This window comes from Euprymna scolopes, chromosome 3 (assembly GCF_053919585.1).
Source record: "Euprymna scolopes isolate OS-2025 chromosome 3, ASM5391958v1, whole genome shotgun sequence".
NCBI lineage: Eukaryota > Metazoa > Mollusca > Cephalopoda > Sepiida > Sepiolidae > Euprymna > Euprymna scolopes.
In genome coordinates, this window is record NC_136484.1 from 167,760,590 (window position 1) to 167,779,030 (window position 18,441).

The 18,441-nt window shown below is 32.8% G+C and overlaps 1 protein-coding gene across 2 annotated transcripts in view; it reads right to left on the reverse strand.

Annotated features, from left to right (window-relative positions):
• The window catches only part of LOC145260268 (1-phosphatidylinositol 4,5-bisphosphate phosphodiesterase delta-1-like), a 316,049-nt gene extending 310,059 nt beyond the window's left edge, over positions 1-5,990 (reverse strand). The window contains exon 1 of one of the 2 annotated variants that reach the window (XM_080118103.1): positions 5,505-5,990. In XM_080118103.1, coding sequence (XP_079974229.1) covers positions 5,505-5,535 — 31 coding nt within the window. In that variant the 5' untranslated portion in view covers positions 5,536-5,990. The remainder of the gene's footprint in view (positions 1-5,504) is intronic. The other variant, XM_080118100.1, reaches the window with a different exon arrangement.
• Between the last annotated feature and the right edge of the window lie 12,451 nt (positions 5,991-18,441).

The window sequence follows — 18,441 nt, forward strand, 5'->3', positions numbered from 1 at the left end:
AAAAAAAAATCGTCTGCTTTCAATATCAAATTAAAGCCAACTTTGAATTTTTTCGATTTTACACTTTTTCTTCGATTTATTTCAAGATTGTTAGTTTTTATTTTTACTTTTCAAAAAATAAAAAAAAATAACGTTAAACTGGAGTAACTGTTTTCACTTATAGTTATTTCCTCTTCTCGGTCAGTGAAAAAGAAATCCTTCTAGACTGAGGCAATTTTGGGGAGATGGATTTTTCTAACATTAAAAACCGACCGTGTGTCTAACTCTTCCTCTGATTTAAATATTAGCTAATTTTACAAAACTTTAGTTTTTTTTCTGTTGTTTTTAAGAGTACAGCTAATTTTCTTTACGAAAAAATCTTAAAAAATGATTTATAGTTAGCTAACTTTTTAAAATATAAAAAAAAGCAAGTAGCAAGATATTCCCTTAATAAAATGGCACTTCTTGTGTGTGTAACTTAATTTTGATAATTATATATTGACATTTTATATTTAGTATTTTAACTGAATATTTACTGAAATAAATGCAATAGTGTAAAATACTAAAACTATTTTTATTTTTTTTAATAATTTAATTACAAAATTAAATCCATCAGAACGCATTTTGATTTCTTAAAGACAGCTATTTTATGTTTGTCAATAGCTGAAAATAAATAAATAACACTTCGGGAAGCTTCGAAATTTGAAAGGATTTTAGAAGCATTAAAAAACTGCCGAATTCACTTTTTTTTTTTAATTATAAAATCTTGATTGAAAGTTTTGGAAGCAGATTGTATGTTTGACAAAAAAAAAAAAAAAAAAAAGAAAAGAAAAGAAAAAAACATTACTGCCGTTAACAAGTTGGTTCAATTATATATTATATAAAGGGAACTTTGTGTGCGAGTTCGTTCCCTATGGATCCAAAAACGACCGGGCAGAGTTTTATGAAATTTTACAAGAAGGTACTTTATTTGCCTGACAGTGATCTGAGATAGGTTTTGTATTGGAATGTTTTCAATAAGTATCGATAATCGAAGTAATCCAATGAGAGGAGGGGCAGGTGATTTTGCCCACAGTTAACACCTTACACATTTGAGAAATTTTATTATCACACAAGCAGGAAGGCCCAGCATATGAAACCAACAGTAGGTTCTTTGATATGACAGGGGCGCGTTCGATATGAATGGTTTTGTTAAGAGCACAATTGAACCATGCTACTTAGCCTTTGCATTTTTAATTTTAATTCAAGCCATTATATATAAAAAATAACTTTATAAAAACAGTAGGTTATCTACAGTGCAATGTAGACTACAATGTATTGTGGACTAAGTCACTCCGGGGAGGCATGTGAAGCTTCTTCCCGGTGCAGTAGTGCACTGTTATGAGTCCCCAACTAGAGTAAGCAATTAATCGATTTGATTGAAAAAATAAATAAAAAATAAAAAAAATAAAATAAAAACGGGCGACTTCACCGATTTAGATGACAATAAAAATAAGAGTGTGAAACATTCATCATTCGATCCCGGGCAACGACAGATCTCTCTGCTAGTAATTTCATGACCAAACGAATACCGTAATATTTAAATTCAACTTTCAAATTCCCATTTTAAATAATTTGATAAAAATAAAATACAATTATAAAAAATCCTGAGTAACGCCGGGTAGATTCAATAAATAAATTCTCGTCACGTAAAGTAGGTAAAAAACACAATTTAAAACACTCTTCAAGTGCTTGGAAGACATAACGGATACCTTGGTGTACTTTAAATGGCGAACTTTCTTTAACTTATCGATGCAACAAAAGCAGGTGAAATAAATTTGACAATTTCCTTCCTCATCAAACAAAATTGTTAACCAAAAAGCATTTCAAAACTGATATGCGATATCGATCGACAGGATTATACTTTTTATAGCGTGTCTATTTATATAGAACTTTTCTTTTTGTTTTTTTTGTTTTTTTTCAATTTTCACCCCAAACAAGGCAAGTGCCACTTTGAAGTAGGGGGTTACTATCGGGGACATAATTTGTGGGGGCATTATGAAGGGAGATGAGTAGAAAGATGGTTGTTCACATTACACTTGAACTTCTGCATATCAGTACAGTTGGGAAAGCAGTATCCCGGAAGGGAGTTCCAAAGACTTGCAGTTCTGGGGGAAGAAACTATTGGAGATTCTCAGAATCACCCACCCCCGATCATTTATATAGTATGTTATGTATTATAGTTTTGGGGTTGAGGGTGTTTATTCCAAAAGCCGTTCTTAACATGGGGAGGTTGTGGGTGTTTATACTACGCTGGGTTAGGTCATAAAAAAAGGTACTTCGGGGTAAAATTTTAAAAAAAGCGTGAACTCGAATTAGTAGAAAAAAAATTTTCTTGTAGATTTCTGTGTGCTAAAAGGAATCTGAAAACCGTATACATCGCAAATTAATAGTTTCGGAGAAATTGATATTTTCCCAATGGATTATTTTCTTTATAAAATCGTAAGTCGGCTGATTGCGCATGCGCGCAGAAGAGGCCATTTGACAGACTTCATTTACGCTACGCATGAGCGATGTGACATCTAACAAGGCGCATGTATACATGGCGGATATTTTAAATAAGAAATATTTTGATAAGTTTTTACCTCATTTTATAGTAAAAATAATGCTGCTAATGCACTTACTGATCCGCGCTATTTTTTAAATCGTATTTCCAAGTTTAATTAAAGTTTTATATGTTGTTTTTTTTATCCACTTGTAAGGTTAAAGTACAGAAAAGGTACAAAACATCCCCCCTCGCCATGTTAATAATGGCTTTTTAAATAATAACGTTATTATTTCAGCATGGATCAATAAGTGCATGAGTACCAAAATAATGCTGTTAGTAAGTTTTCACGACTAATTTACAAAAAACATATCTATGTTTTTCGTTCTTTTTTTGGGGGGGGGGTAATCGTATATAGAACTTGTATAGCTTAACAGGTGCTTCTGCAGTTTAATTAACCGTTTTTCTGTTAGTAACGTGCCGAAATTTATCGAGCAGAGTAGTGATTAACATTTGACAAAAATTCTGTTTACATTTGCGGGGCGGAGGGGGGGCAGCGATGTTGCCGCAACACCGCCCCCCACCCTCACCAATGTAAACAGAATTTTTGTCAAATGTTAATCACTACTCTGCTCGATAAATTTCGGCACGTTACTAACGGAAAAACATTATGATTTTGTAAACCAAACCGCTCATGAAAACTGATTAAAAAAAAAAAAAAAAAAAAAAAAAGCATTAAAAACTACGTAACACACAAAAATGAACCACATTTTTTTTAATGCCCGCTAAAAATTCTTCCGCAATGTGACAAGTCATTTTATGCTCGTGCGCACGTAAACGCAAGAACCGAAATTACGTGAACAAATAGAACGATACGTTGTAATATTTACGTTTTACTTACGGAAACTAATAAAAAGCGGATTTTTTTTTTTTTTTTTTTTTTTTTTTATTAATAAATGTGATTTCTCTTCTGTCTGTGCGCATGCGTAATAAGCCGACTTACGCCATTATAGGTGATTTTATAAAGAAAATAATCCCATGGAAAGTTATTAATATCTCAGAAACTATTAATTTGCGACGGATACGGTTTTCATGTTCTATTTTTTTTAGCACACCGAAATATACAAAAACAATTTTATTTACTAGTTCGAGTTCACGCTTTTTCTAAAATACCAAATTTTCCAATACATCGGTAAACACTGTTTTTCTTGCTGAATAAACATGTTACATTGAATAAAACCACTAAAAACATATCCAGTTAGGTAGAAAAGTAACTTATCTTGCCTTTGATAACATTTATTTGTTATATATTTGTTTTTTGACAACCTTTTCGAATTTATGTGTATAGTAGTACTTCTAAACTTTATCGACGAAACTGGAGATGCCATTTTATTTCACACACCTGCCGTTAAAATGCAAGGGAGAAATCAGTGTTTTAAACTATGGCTGAAGTTAGAAATAAATAAAAAAAATTAAACTAGATAAACTTCCGGAAAGAACTATGAAAAAAAGTAAATAAAGTGAAAGAGAACACATATCAATAATTGGAAATGTTTCGATTTAATTAATGAAAACGGAAAAGTTTTTCATGAAACATAATTTTTTTTTTTATTATTAAAAAAAAAAAAAAAAAAAAAAAACCTGAAAATGAAATAACACATATATATTCATAATTGTTTAAACTGGACGAGCGTTGATTTTTTTTCTTTTTTTTTTTTTTTTTTTCTTCATGCTTTTCGGCCATAGTTTAAAATACCGAGTTCTCGCTTGGATTTTTACGGCAGGTGCGTGAAATAAAATGGCATCTCCAGTTACAACAATAAAGTGTAGAAGTACCAAAAAAATACCAATTGCAGAATATCGGTTAAAATTATACGACGAGGGGGGGATCCTTCTTGTTCCGTCAGCAATGACTGAGGAAAGTATTAATTTGTAGGTTATTCTTAGTTATCATCGACAATAAGGTTTGAACGGTAAAACTCCAGAAAACGTCCATTATTAACTTGTTAGTTGTGTCATTTTTAATCTAGCACTCCCAAAAGGGGCATTCTGAATAGAAACAAATATCAAAATGGTCTCAGATCGAGAACTGAAAAGAGTGTGCAATATCAGCACAGATAATACACTTTGATCTGTCCTTCATTTCAACGGATTGTTAGCTTTGCTTATCTCCTTCCTACGACAAGATGCGACACAAGGTTTGAAACGGGATTTGAACCCACCACCCTAGAAGAGCAGAGCACTCTGGCCGAACAAATATTGCCTGGGCAGCTCTGTCGGCATTCGCCGGTAGGTGTGTCTCAGGCGATTAGCAATAAACTTACTCTTTGTTAAAGGGTGGAAAGGTAAAGCCTGAGAAAGTAGACCTAGAACTGCACAGGTTCAGAGGTCACACCTCAAAAATGATCAAGACTCGAACGATCTGATTTTGGTATTGAGTAACTATTACATCTACAAAGATCAAAAGATGCACAAAACCGGGGGTTACAGCGGTCGAAACGTTGTGCAAAATTAGGATAGTAGTCCGAACAATTTCAATTTTATCAAATTTCGAAACAGAAAATAAGTTAGATTTTAAAATGATACAGACGTTTCTCAACGCCAGAAAGGAACTTTCGAGTATTTATGCAGAATACGGATCGTGCAGAAAAATAGTTTGGAACTCCAACATGCGGAAGAGGGCGTTTTTATTTTTAAAAACTAATCTGTACTTTTCACCTAAAAAAGAATAAAATTTGAAAATCCTACCTAGAAAATAGCACGATCCGTATTCTGTATAAGTGCGAACTTTTTAAACTGTCAAAAGTTTTAAAATATCTATTTTTTTTTATTCAGAAAATAATTCTGCATTTAATCGTATTCATTTCACATCGACCAAAGATTCAATAAGCTGGGAAGAAAATAAAAGAATGCCAAAAGAGGAAATAATTCTAACGTAAAGTTTACGAAAAAAGGTAACTGTTTCACCGGTTATGGAAGAAATTAAAAATAAATAACTTACGAGTTCCTAAGACTTTTTCTGAAGCTGCCATGTTGAGAATACGTTGTTTTTGTTCCGCAAATTATTAAATATAAATCCAAATTAAAAAGTACGATCAAAGTTTTTGTTGTGACGAAAAAGAATAAAATCTTTCCTCGGGGAACTGTTACACCCGACGAAATAAATAAACGAATAACTAGTGAGGTTTTTTAAAGGAGTTGTAGTGAACGAAGCGACTGTTTTCTCTTTTCTTTCACCCCTCTAAAGAAGAAGAGAGACGTGACTGACTGGTTGTAAAAAAAAAAAAAAAAAGCTTTACTAACGTCAGTCAGAGTATAGGCATATGTGTGTGGGTGTATATACTATATACGTATAAAATATATATGTATGTATGTATGTGGCTATTAAAGAGGCACTCCTCTCGCCCCCTCTCTTCTCTCTCTACACATATAAACTGTTTTACACAAAACACAATCAAGCGATGACTTGAACGCTAACACTTTCTTTGTCACTCCCCCCCCTTTTTTTTTTTTTTTTTTACCTTCCTCTTTTCACTATTTTATGACTTTTTTTTTTTATTTATTCAGAAAACAAATACAGTACAAGTATTTTTTTCGGTCGGGAGAATCACGTGACCACCTGTTAATTTCGCATTCTTAAGCGCTCACCGCTGAATTCAAGAAATACTTGCTCAATCCTAACGTCTGAATGAGTAAGCTTTTTGGCTAGGGGCAAGGTTAGTCTAAATCCAACCAGAATTCCCCATGTGTGTGTGTGTGTGTGTATATATATATATATATATATATATATATATATATATATATATATATATATATATATATATATATATATATATAGTGTGTGTGTGTGTGTGTTTAAACCCACTCATTTCAGGTGAAAACAATATTTCGTACAATGCAATGCCGAAATTAGTCTAAATTAAAAAAAAAAGATTCAGTATGAAACTAATTAGAAGTATAAATAAAATTTATCGAATTATCCAGTTTTATCGCATGTTTTAATTCAGAAGGGGTGTGGTGTGGCGTGCGACCAATTCAATATGACAAATTGGTTTATCTCCCTTGATTTAAATTGACTTAAATTAAGAGTCCGCCATTTTTAAACAGAATATAATTGTGGGTGATTTTTTTTTTGTTAAAAATACATCTAGCATGTTTTCTACTGAATCATTTTTCTTAATTTTTTTTTAATAATATTACATAAGTACGTAATGTTTTCACCTGAAATGCGTGGGTTTAAAAGATCAGTGTTTGAAGAAAGCCTGGTGATCTTAGATCACCAGGCTTTCTTCAGAGTTTTCTGGCAGTTACTGATGCCCCTATTCCGAATTTGTGTTCGTATGACATCAACGATAGACTATTTCTCACCGATATAAATGATTGCACACTAAAAATAAATTAATTTTTTTAAAAAATCAGGTTTTCTTAAAGCAAAGTCTCCCGACGATTGCTGTGGGTTTGACAGATTAGGCGGTGAAAATTCAGAATAATCCCTTATTTGAACTTTTATAATAAAAATATATTTATGAAACGGAATTTAAGATTTTTTTTCATGAGTTCAGTTGCTCCTGTATGTATTGGAATGATGGAAATCTTCCTTAGATTCCAGTTTCTTTTCACGTCGTACTTATGACTTTGGTATTTTTTTGTCCTCTCTCTCTCTCTCTCTCTCTCTCTCTCTCTCTCTCTCACTCAGGTCTGTTTAATCCAGCATTATTGAGGACACTAACTTCTACTAAGGTTTCTTCTTTCTCCCTCTTGTTCCATATCACTATGGCAGGCTTTATAGCTCCGTTTTCTAGGTACGTAGCTGGTGGAATTTCATATTCATAATGGATGGTATATGACTTATTTCCGACTGTGTTTATGTTTCCAGGATTTGCTGCTGATTTCGATATTCATTTTTTTTTTTTACAGATTTTCCAATGGAGATGTTACATACTCCACTGTGTTGCATTGTATGGTAGCCGTCCCCGAGCAGAACCTTACAACTGAGTTTTAGCATTATTTTTATTTATGTCCTCTTCACAAGGTCTGACATAAAGCCCACGTGTAGTTTTGAAACCTTATACAATTGTGATTTTCCACATGTTTTAGGAAAATTCTTTTAGGAACTCATTGACAAAAACTTTAAAATTAAACAGCCCTTAATCTAAATATAGTTCATAGGTTATATATGGTATTAATTCATGGATGATTCAAGGATGAGTTATCTTCTCTTGTTTGGTCGTCAAAATGACGCTGTATTTATCCTATTCGAAAATTGGAAAATCATTATCTTTTTTAACTAATTTGTTTTTGATTGAGGTTCAAACCATAATTATTTATGACTATTTGAATCTGAACAACATAGTCTAAATAGCCGCTAAATATACAGCTATCCTCCCACATACAGCATTGCATATGCAGTCAATTTGAAAGGAAAAAAAAAACATATTTTAGACAGAATTATTTTTAACGAAACCAAAACATAAACACATAATCGAATCATTTACATTTTTCGAACAGTTTTGTGAAGCTGTAATGAAAATTGTGTGCTTGTTCAGATTTCTCCCATATGAAAAAAAAAAAAGAAAAGAAAGAAAAATCTGTACATACCCGTGATGGAAACAAAGTATTGTACACCAAAAATCACGTAAATTGATCCAATAATTTTATTTTTATAAAGAAAATCATTTTAGGTTTTCCAATATCCCTGACATCACCTTGGCTTTCTAAAATCTCAATTTGAAATTATTTCCCTTGTTTCTTCAATCTGTTTTTAAGATGGCATCACGAGATCGTTAAATTGCGTTTGATGTATTGTTCTTTTCAAACAAATATTTAAATAGAAAACAAAAAGGTTTGCATAAAAAAAGAAGACTGTGTGTCTGTATAGTTAATTCACTAACAATGTAATGGGTTTCAGCATTATTCCTATAAGATCGACATATATTTTATTTAACTTCTCTCCTGGAGGTTCGACATCAGACCAGGCGTGGTTTTGAAAAATCAGCGCACTAGTTCTAGCACACTTTGGCCTAAGCATCCCTGTCGGCCTTCATCTATAGGGGAACCTCAGGCGGTTGACAATAAACTGGCCCCTTTTTAAAATGAAAGTAAAGCTTGGAAGGGTGAATCTACTGAGATTGAAAAGGTTACAGCTTAATAGAAACAAAGTCATCACCGGAACTGAGTGTCGAGGACGTATCCTTCAGTAATGACATTTCTCATGCAACTAAACAACAGCACATCTTAGTAGGATGCTGGGGCCGTTTCCCGATACCCGGGTCGAACTCTAAGTGGCATCTCCCTAGATGTGATAACAGCACTGTGTCTTAGGAGGTATTAGACTTTTAGGGTTTGTTTTACAATCCACAGATGTACGAAAAAGCGGTACAGAAAAACAAATGTATAACAAATAAATGTTATCAAAGGCAAGATAAGTTACTCTTCTACCTATCTGGAAACGTTTTTAGTATTTTTACTCACTTTAAAACGTTTGTTTGGTTAAAAAAAATAGTGTCCAGCATTTGGTGAGAACAAGAAAAATGACCACGAATTAACACCTAAAGTTTTGAAAATGACTTAAAAATAAAACAAAATACTGTTAGAAACCCACCCAATATATGTCACGGTAATATATGTCACGGTAACATATATTGGGTGAGTTTTGCTGACAGTATTTTTGTATATTTTTAATTCATTATCAAAACTTTAAATATTTAGGTGTCAATTCGCTGCCATTTTTCTTGTTCTCATCTAACGTTCCACTCAATTTTTTTCGAACCAAATAAACGTTTTAAATGAGTAAAACCACTAAAAGCTTTTCTAGATAGGTAGAAGAGTAATTTATCTTGTTTTGGTAACATTTGTTATGTATTTGAATTTTTCCCCCACTTTTTTTTAACCTCTGTGGATTGCAAAACAAACATGACTTTAATATAGTCAGAGGATTTTTTTTTTTTTTACACAGGCATCAACACATTATCAAGGCCAAGAGGCCACTCAAGGATAAGGGTTAAAGAGTGTACAGTAGAAATTGGACAATATAATAATCATTAGTAATGAAAATTCGGTAAATTTGATAACTTATATGGAACGGCTCATCAAGAACTTATTTACGTTAGACTTGAACACAACCATATTGTAGTCAGCCGGAAAGCAGGAAAACGGAAGACAATTCCACAAGCGTGCAGTTCTAAGAAAGAAGCTTTGTTCATGGAATCTACGTTTAGGTTTAGGCACAGATAAAGAGTGGGTGGGGGGAGAAGTATGGTATTTTCAAGAGCAATTTAATGATCCAAACATTTTTTCGACTGTAAATATAAGTCTTCGATTTTTGATCTGGAGAGGAAGTCAGTACGAGGAGGTAATCCAAACAAGGTGCTTCTTCAAAGAAAGTGAGAGAGCCATTCATTTTGACTGAAGCAAAACAAAGATTCCAACGTTGGTCGTATTTCATAGTTAAGTTCTTCATTCCTGCTGGCATTTACTCATTAATAGCTCAGAAGGAGGGAGTGGTGAAGAAGAGCGACTAACACTATTAACACTATTGCCAATTAATTGGTTACAATTTAACATTATTTGCAATCAAGCGGACTCTACTGTTTGCTGCACAAAAATTAACAGTAATTAAGTAAATTACTATTGCTGATATTTGCTAAGAATACCAAATGCGAATAAATACACTGTTTTGAAATTATGCCAGTAGATTTTTTTTTTTGGGGGGGGGGCGCTCCAGACAAGGCATGAAGGTACTAGATGCAAAGAGCTTAACAATATATATATATATATATATATATATATATATATATACAAGTGCGCTTATTGATGCGTGCTGAAATAACGTTATTATTAAGAAAACCATTCTTAACATGTGGGGGGTTGTACCTATTCTGTATTTTAACATTACAATTTAATAAAAACATATAAAGCTTTAATTAAACTTGAAAATACGACTTAAAAAATAGCACGGATCAATAAATGCACTAGTACCAAGAAATTTATTAAAAAAAAAAAAATAAATAATAATAATAATAATAAGAAGAAGAAGAAGAAGAAGAAGAAGAAGAAGAAGAAGAAGAAGAAGAAGAAGAAGAAGAAGAAGAAGAAGAAGAATATAAAATAAAAAAATAAGAACACAAAATGCTAATAAAATAGTTTGAAATTGCGCAAGCAGATATTTTTTTCTTGTGGAATTCTCTCCAAACAAGGCATGAAGCCACTTGGTGTATAAAGCTAAAATAAATAATAATAATAAAAAACGAATATTAAATGCTAATAAATATGCTGTTTTGAAATTGTGCCAGCAGACTTTTTATGGAAATCGCTCTAGACAAGACATGAAGCCTAAAACAGAACTAAAAAAAAAAAAAAAAAAGGAAAAAGAAAACAGTTCAAGATCAAAAATTAGCCAATGCTAAGTGTTAGATGGATAGATTCTGATCCAGGAAACAGCAATTGTTTCCCTTTGTCAGAAACATCGTTCCTGGAATGTAAGCACTAAAGGACAAAATAAGGGAAATGAGATTACAAGGTTGCCAAAAGTAAAACAAAGGGTCATTAGAGTATATTCTCCTCTTTGGTTCAAAAAGTAGGCAAGCAAGTGTCTATAAATAGTGAGGCTTAATTTCATTCATAAAAAATGTTTGAAGCTAAAGATAAGTGAATGACAGAAAAAAGTGGCTTTGAATAAAACGTTTATTCAAAGACTAACTATTTGGAGATGTTAGTGAGCACCAAGAATATGAGACAATTAATAAACTACTACTACTACTACTAGTAGTAGAAGTGGCAGAGGAAAGCCAAGGAGAAGGTGGAGAGGAAATGTTTTTGATTGGACATCTCTCAACAGGGTGTCCATCAACCAACTTGCCCTGGATCGGAAGGAATGGTGAAAAATAAGTCATGTGGGTTTGCAATCCGCACCGGAAGCGGAAGATGCAACTCACGATACTACTACTACTACTACTACTTATGTGTTTATTGTGCCGTTTTTTTAACGTCTTCCTTTTTCAGTATCGTCTCAACTCAACCCATATTTTTTTTTATAAATGACAGCGCAATATTTTCACTATGTAATTTGATTGGCTCTACTATTTTTCTTCTCTGCATTCTCTCTCTTTCTCTTTCTCACAAACGTAATGTTGTTAGTCTCAGTCCCTTCTAATAAATGCTATTGTGGTACGTGGTCTTCAGAATTGTTTGATTTATTCTCTGCTCTTTTTGTTTCAACTTGTTTGATGCATTGGAAAGCATACAAAGCGTGATTTTAACCGCATGTATAAAAAAATCAATTAATAAATACCCCAAATTTCAATTTCTTTGAGGTGTTTTAAAGTTTTTTTTCGAGGGCATAATATGGACGCAAACTTACACTTAAAAAGTCAAATCTTTCGTATTTGCATTAAAGTTGACCCATAGTCATTAGTCACCAATTAAGGTGTACCGTTGTTTGAATTCCAACACGCGTTGTGTTCAATTTCAGTCGCAAAGGAGACAAAGACAAAGAATAGGAAATTACTCCAACTCGCTTGTTTTTTTCTAGCAACAACATTTACTTCCTTGATGTTAAGCCGTGACATCACTCACGAATATTATCCATGTCTCTAATGAGATCTCGATTGTTATCTCGTCTCTATTTTTTTATAGTACTTCCCCCCACCCCACCATACCCCACAGGTGACGTCACTTCTCATGCATTAACATATACGCATCTGCGCTATGTTACAAAGGAAGATTCCTTGAATTTCAATTTTTTCTTAAGACCAATTAAGCTTAAGCTTTAAATTTTAGATATTTTTGAGAATAAAAATTACATAATGGATTTTGATTAAAATTGATATAAGGAGTGTTTAGTATAATGATTATAATCTTTGTCAGGTGCCATAAAAGTGGTGAAAACTGTTCTGTGTAAGAAATTAATTTTACTGTTGAAGAAGTATTTTTCTAATTATATATATATATATATATATATATATATATATATATATATATATATATATACACACACACACATTTATTTCATGTAGCCCGTGTAAGACATGTGAAATGCAGAACATTTAGGTTTTTACCCCTTCATTTTTAAATCATTATAATTTATGTATCGATTTTCAGTATTTCTTCAACAGTGCTCAATACGTGAGTAGAGTTAGTTAGTAAGTTATGAAAATATACAGTAATTAAGCTACAGAGAGTAATTTTATCTTCTCCAATCTCCGAATAGTCCTTTTTGTGTTCTTCTCGAAATTGTATAAGTTGGATCCATAATCGCGAGCGCTTTCGACAGAAGTACTTCTATCATCCTCAGGCATATTGTAGAAATAAATGTAGAAATTGTTTTTTAATTTACTTATATGTACATTTTTTCCGAGTCACGTGGTAGCTTGTTACAAGTTAGGTGGGCGGGCTTTTTTTTTTTTTTTTTTTTTACATATATTAAACACATATATTTTTTTACATATATATACAAACACATATATACATTTTCAAAAATTTATCCCAAACATTTCAAAACGTTCCGGCTGCACTCATAATTAATATCATTTATTTGAGGTTTCGTTGTTTTAATGTACAACGCTTCGAGTATTCTTAGCCTATTTACATTTCTCTCACTCTGCAATACTCTTGTATTTTCTACCATAATTCTTCGAAATTCCGAATGATGGCAGCCATGTCCCATCAAATGTTGTGATATGGAGCTAGAGTCAGAGAGGTGGAGAGTCAATCTTCACGACAATGTTTTAGTTGTTGAACCAATGTAGCTACTAATATTGGAGATACACTCTCCTATTGGGCAGCTAAATTTGTAAACTATATTGGTCCTTTCCAACAGGTCATTTGTTTGCGAAATGTTGTTTTTTATTACAAGACTTGTTGTCTGTATTTTTTATAATATATAATAAATTTTATTTATTCATTATTTTTGGGAGCCACATATCTACGGATTATATTTTTAAGAATACTCTCATCGATTTTTGAGTTTTTGTGTAACTGGTTACGGTAATATATATTAACAGGTTGATAATTTTCTTGAATATTACTAATTTGATTCAAATTACTAATGGCTAGTTTTATTTCTTTATCTACAAGAGAGTTAGGGAATTGATTATTTACTAACACTTGTTTAATATTTTTTTAATTCATTAAAGAATATGTTTTTGCTGGAGGAAATCACCTTTGCACGATGTATAAGATTCCTTATTATATTCGTTTTATAACGGAATGGACATTCACTTTTAAAATTTTAAATACAGGAATTAACGGATGTAGGTTTTTTAAAAACGGAGGTGATAAATTCATCGCTACTAGAGTTAATGAGAACGTCTAAAAACTAATAATAAAATCTCGTTTTTATAAAATAAATCCTAGTTTGTTTAATTCAATAAACGCGTTGTTCATTCCTTCCTTAAAACAATTCATTTTTTCCTATTTTTCCTAACGACTGGGGGATATATATAATATATCCACCAGTCAACAACAAATTGGTGACCCGGCGTGAGATGAACACGCATTTCCTTCTATACTACAAGTCTCGCAACAAACTGGCGACCACGACGAGACGTGAAACGAACAAGCATGGTGACTCTACTTTTTTAAAATTGTTTTGAGCGAGACGCGCGTTTTATTTGATAAAAAAAAAAGAACATTTCAACAAAGGAAAACAAGTGAACTACAATGACGAAACCCATCGTCAAACTCGGCAGAAAAATAAACATGGAGCTGTCGACTTCATACCGAATATAAAGAAAAATTCGAGCTCAACAAACATTTTTCATGGTTTCCTGACATTACCCTGCAACAAACGCGAGAAACAAAATCCCATAGGCCTATACACATTCTCTCCCGCACAGCAGATGCAACAACAAAGAAACAATTACAGGACATCCCTATCAACACATAGGAAGAAGTTGAATCAACGCTACGAGTTGAGATGCACCACGCACACTGATAAACTTACAACTGGAAGTTTCGTTGACAGCCGGCAACTGGACACCACCGTTCAACACGAACAAATGTGCAACAAGCGCCCATACAAGCAATGTACACACACTACCACAGACTCACTTGCGAAGAGACCGTCAACTTGACACACGACGTCAACACGAACAAAAATTTTCCTTCCAAATGAACAATTCACTTCACTATCCAAGCAATTCGTTGCACATGTCAGCACAAAAAACAAACCAAAAATACAAATGTCAGCCTAAAAAAAGAGTAAACCCCTTTTCCACGCATAAGTAAATACTTTTTTTTATGAACACACTCTGTTTTTGACATTCTTTTAAACAACCACATCAACAGCAAAAAACAGGACGAAAAGTCAATTGTCTAAAACATTACTTAAAATATATATATATATATATATATATATATATATATATATATATATATACACTGCATATTTTTTTTTCCTGGGAAGGGGAGTATTGTACGAGCCCTTCTAGACTCGCACAAAAACACACGTTCACATCTCAAGCCATTTTTCTAGTCATATACATATGCATACACACACACACACACACATACGCGCGCATGTACACACATGTAGATATATTCACGTTCGCATACATACACTCACATTCACGTGCATACACACGCACGCTAACGTACATACATGTACGCATGCATACGCGCACACATACGCACACATGGGCAATGTCATTTCCCCTTTAAAGGAAATCCACACATGCGCAAAAGACCACCGGAAACAACTATAAAAGCAAGAGACATAAGCTGCTTCCCTCTTTTCAATTCGGCTTCTGACCTGAGAGGTCGACGGACCAACTGGCCCCTTTCGGGACACACGCACCCGCGTGCCTCACGTCACCTGCTGCTATGTGTGGGGGCAAGAGTCAACAGACAGTACTACACCTTACACGCTTTCTATCTCCATGGCCTGGATTGACTTTCTCTCTCTCTCTCCCTCTCTCTGCAATTTCCTTCTCACCAGTTAACAGCGAGAGACGTATGGCAAACTAAACACGTGCTGTACCCTTTTCTTTCATTTGTTTCTTCACAAAATAAATTCTAGTTCGTTAAATTCAAATAAACGCGTTGTTCGCTTCTTCCTCAAAACAATTAATTTTTCCTATTTTGCCACACCGCAACAAAATACAGACAACAAGCCTTGTAATGAAAAACAATATTTCGCAAACAAATGACCTGTTGGAAAAGACCAATGTAGTTTACAAATTTAGCTGCCCAATAGGAGAGTGTATCTCCAATATTAGTAGCTACATTAGTTCAACAACTAACACATTGTCGTGAAGATTGACTCTCCACCTCTCTGACTCTAGCTCCATATCACATTTGAAGGGACATGGCTGCCACCATTCGGAATTTCGAAGAATTATGGTAGAAAATACAAGAGTATTGCAGAGTGAGAGAAATGTAAATAGGCTAAGAATACTCGAAGCATTGTACAGTAAAACAAAGAAGCCTCAAATAAATGATATTAATTATGAGTGCAACCGGAACGTTTTGAAATGTTTGGGATAAATTTTTGAAAATGTATATATGTGTTTGTATATATAAATGTGTTTAATATATGTAAAAAAAAAAAAATTAGAAAAAAAAGAAATAGTCCGCCCACCTAATTTGTAACAAGCTACCACGTGACTAGGAAAAAATGTATACATAAGTAAATTAAAAAACAATTTCTACATTTATTTCTACAATATGCCTGAGGATGAGAGAAGTACTTCTGTCGAAAGCGCTCGCGATTATGGATCCAACATATACAATTTCGAGAAGAACACAAAAAGGACTATTCGGAGATTGGAGAAGATAAAAAGGAAAATTGTAAAACAGAATGATTCCGTGCTATTCAATAATACTTGTCTAAATGAGAAAATGCTGCCTAAATATACACAATATATATATATATATCACTTTTCAAAAAAAAAAAAAAAAAAAACGAACCTATACATACAAACATGCATTAGAGAGAAAGGGGGGGGGGAATTATTCCAAACTCTTCTATTATTCATGCAAATTTCTATAGATCAACTAGCAAGCCGCCTGACGTTGCACGGTCGTAAAATACAGATTAATATTATATTTTAATTCATACAGAAACTGAGACATGTGCATGTTAATATTATATTTTTTCTAAACAGTTCACTTCTTGTAAGTAAAAAAATACTCAAGCTGAGATCAAAACCAAACCCTAAAGACAGTGAGTCAAGTAGGATAACCATTAGGCCAGCGTGACACGTTCTTTAAAGAGTGTTTTCAAACTTACTTATTCTTAACATAAGGAATCTGTCATGTGAGCGATTCATACATACGCATTTGTGAAACAGTTGATAAACAGATAAAAATCCGATGACCACCAATTTTTCAACTTTAACCTCTTAACAGCACTTTTTTCCTAATGAAAACCGATTAAAGAGTTTTTCATATGTCTAAATACCCTATATACCAAATTTCAAGTCTGTAGATAAAAAACTCATTGAGTATATAGGTTGAGAATTGTCCTCACACACACACACACACACACACACACACACACACACAGATTCTCACTTTTATAGATATATAGAAAACTTTGGTAAACTTTTAGAATTTTTTTTTTTTAACTCTCTTCCGAATATTTCAGATATAAGAACAAAGATTAATTGTTTAGTAACCGTAAAAAGAAAATCCCATCCAATGCCTTATCAGATTCATTTAATTTTTTATCTTCTGCACCCCTACTCCCGCTGCCACACGCATACAAACACCTCTGTCCCAAAATCTAGGATCCTTGTTTCTTTTTTTCTTTCTAGACCAGTCGACAGCAGGTTATTTATTTCCTGTCCAATCCCCGAAATTATTTATTCTTTGTTTTTATTTTACATCATATTTTGGCTTCTATTTTGGCACCACAGAGTAACTAAAGAATTGCTGTCCAAGAGTAGATTTAAATTTCCTGATAAGATTTCCTGACTAGGCAATTGAGAGCAAACTAAACAGTTGGCCACTTGCTCATGGCCTAAGATCACAAAGCATCAGACTCAGTAACACAAAACTTCACTTTTGAAATACCATTTGGTTTGGAGTTAAAATATATAAATTAACCCTCGTATGCCTATTATAGAATTTAATACAATGCGGAGAACCATTAATTATATAAATAATAGATAAAAAACACAATTAAAAAAGAAAAGAAAAACATGTGACTATATACATTAGTGATGGGACGATTCCAATAATTTTCCTGAATCCCATACAATTATTGATTTCATACTAAATTACCGATTGTGATTCTTTATAAATCTCTAAATATTTAACTGTAAAGTTGCTATTTTTGCCGATTACTGTAAAAACGTCATTTGAAATGCGAAAATATTTTATCAAGCGTAAAAACACACTTGTGTGTGTGTGTGTGTGTGCGCGGGGATAATATATGGAGTTTAGTTTTACTGATGATTTAAAATCAATAAATATTTATTATTTGAACATTACTACCAGCAGTTTTAGATTTTGTTTTAAACAAAATCAAATAAAAAATGACAATTGAAAGAATCGTTTTTGGCAGCGGGACATAGGCATAAAATTTTCGATTCCAATACCGATTCTGATACCCCCCCCAAAAGATTTAATTTTTCCAATTTTCAATTAATCATCCTATGAAACGCGGAATAGTCTGTGTAGCTTAATTGCCATATATATTTTCATAACTTACTACCTAGCTCTATCTATATATCGAGCACTGTTGAAGTAAATACTGAAAATTTATGCATAAAATTATATCTTTGTATATTAATTTATGTGATTAAATGAAGTAGTCATATATATATATTAGTTGGAAAAATATGCTTATTCAATTATATTTCACCTTTGATTTATACCAATCCTTTTATTTATGAAGCTCGATGTATACTAAAATATAACAACAGAGCATATACAAATAAATGACAATAAGTCTATATTCCAAATTCCAAGATGTTGTGCATCTTACCATTTATTTA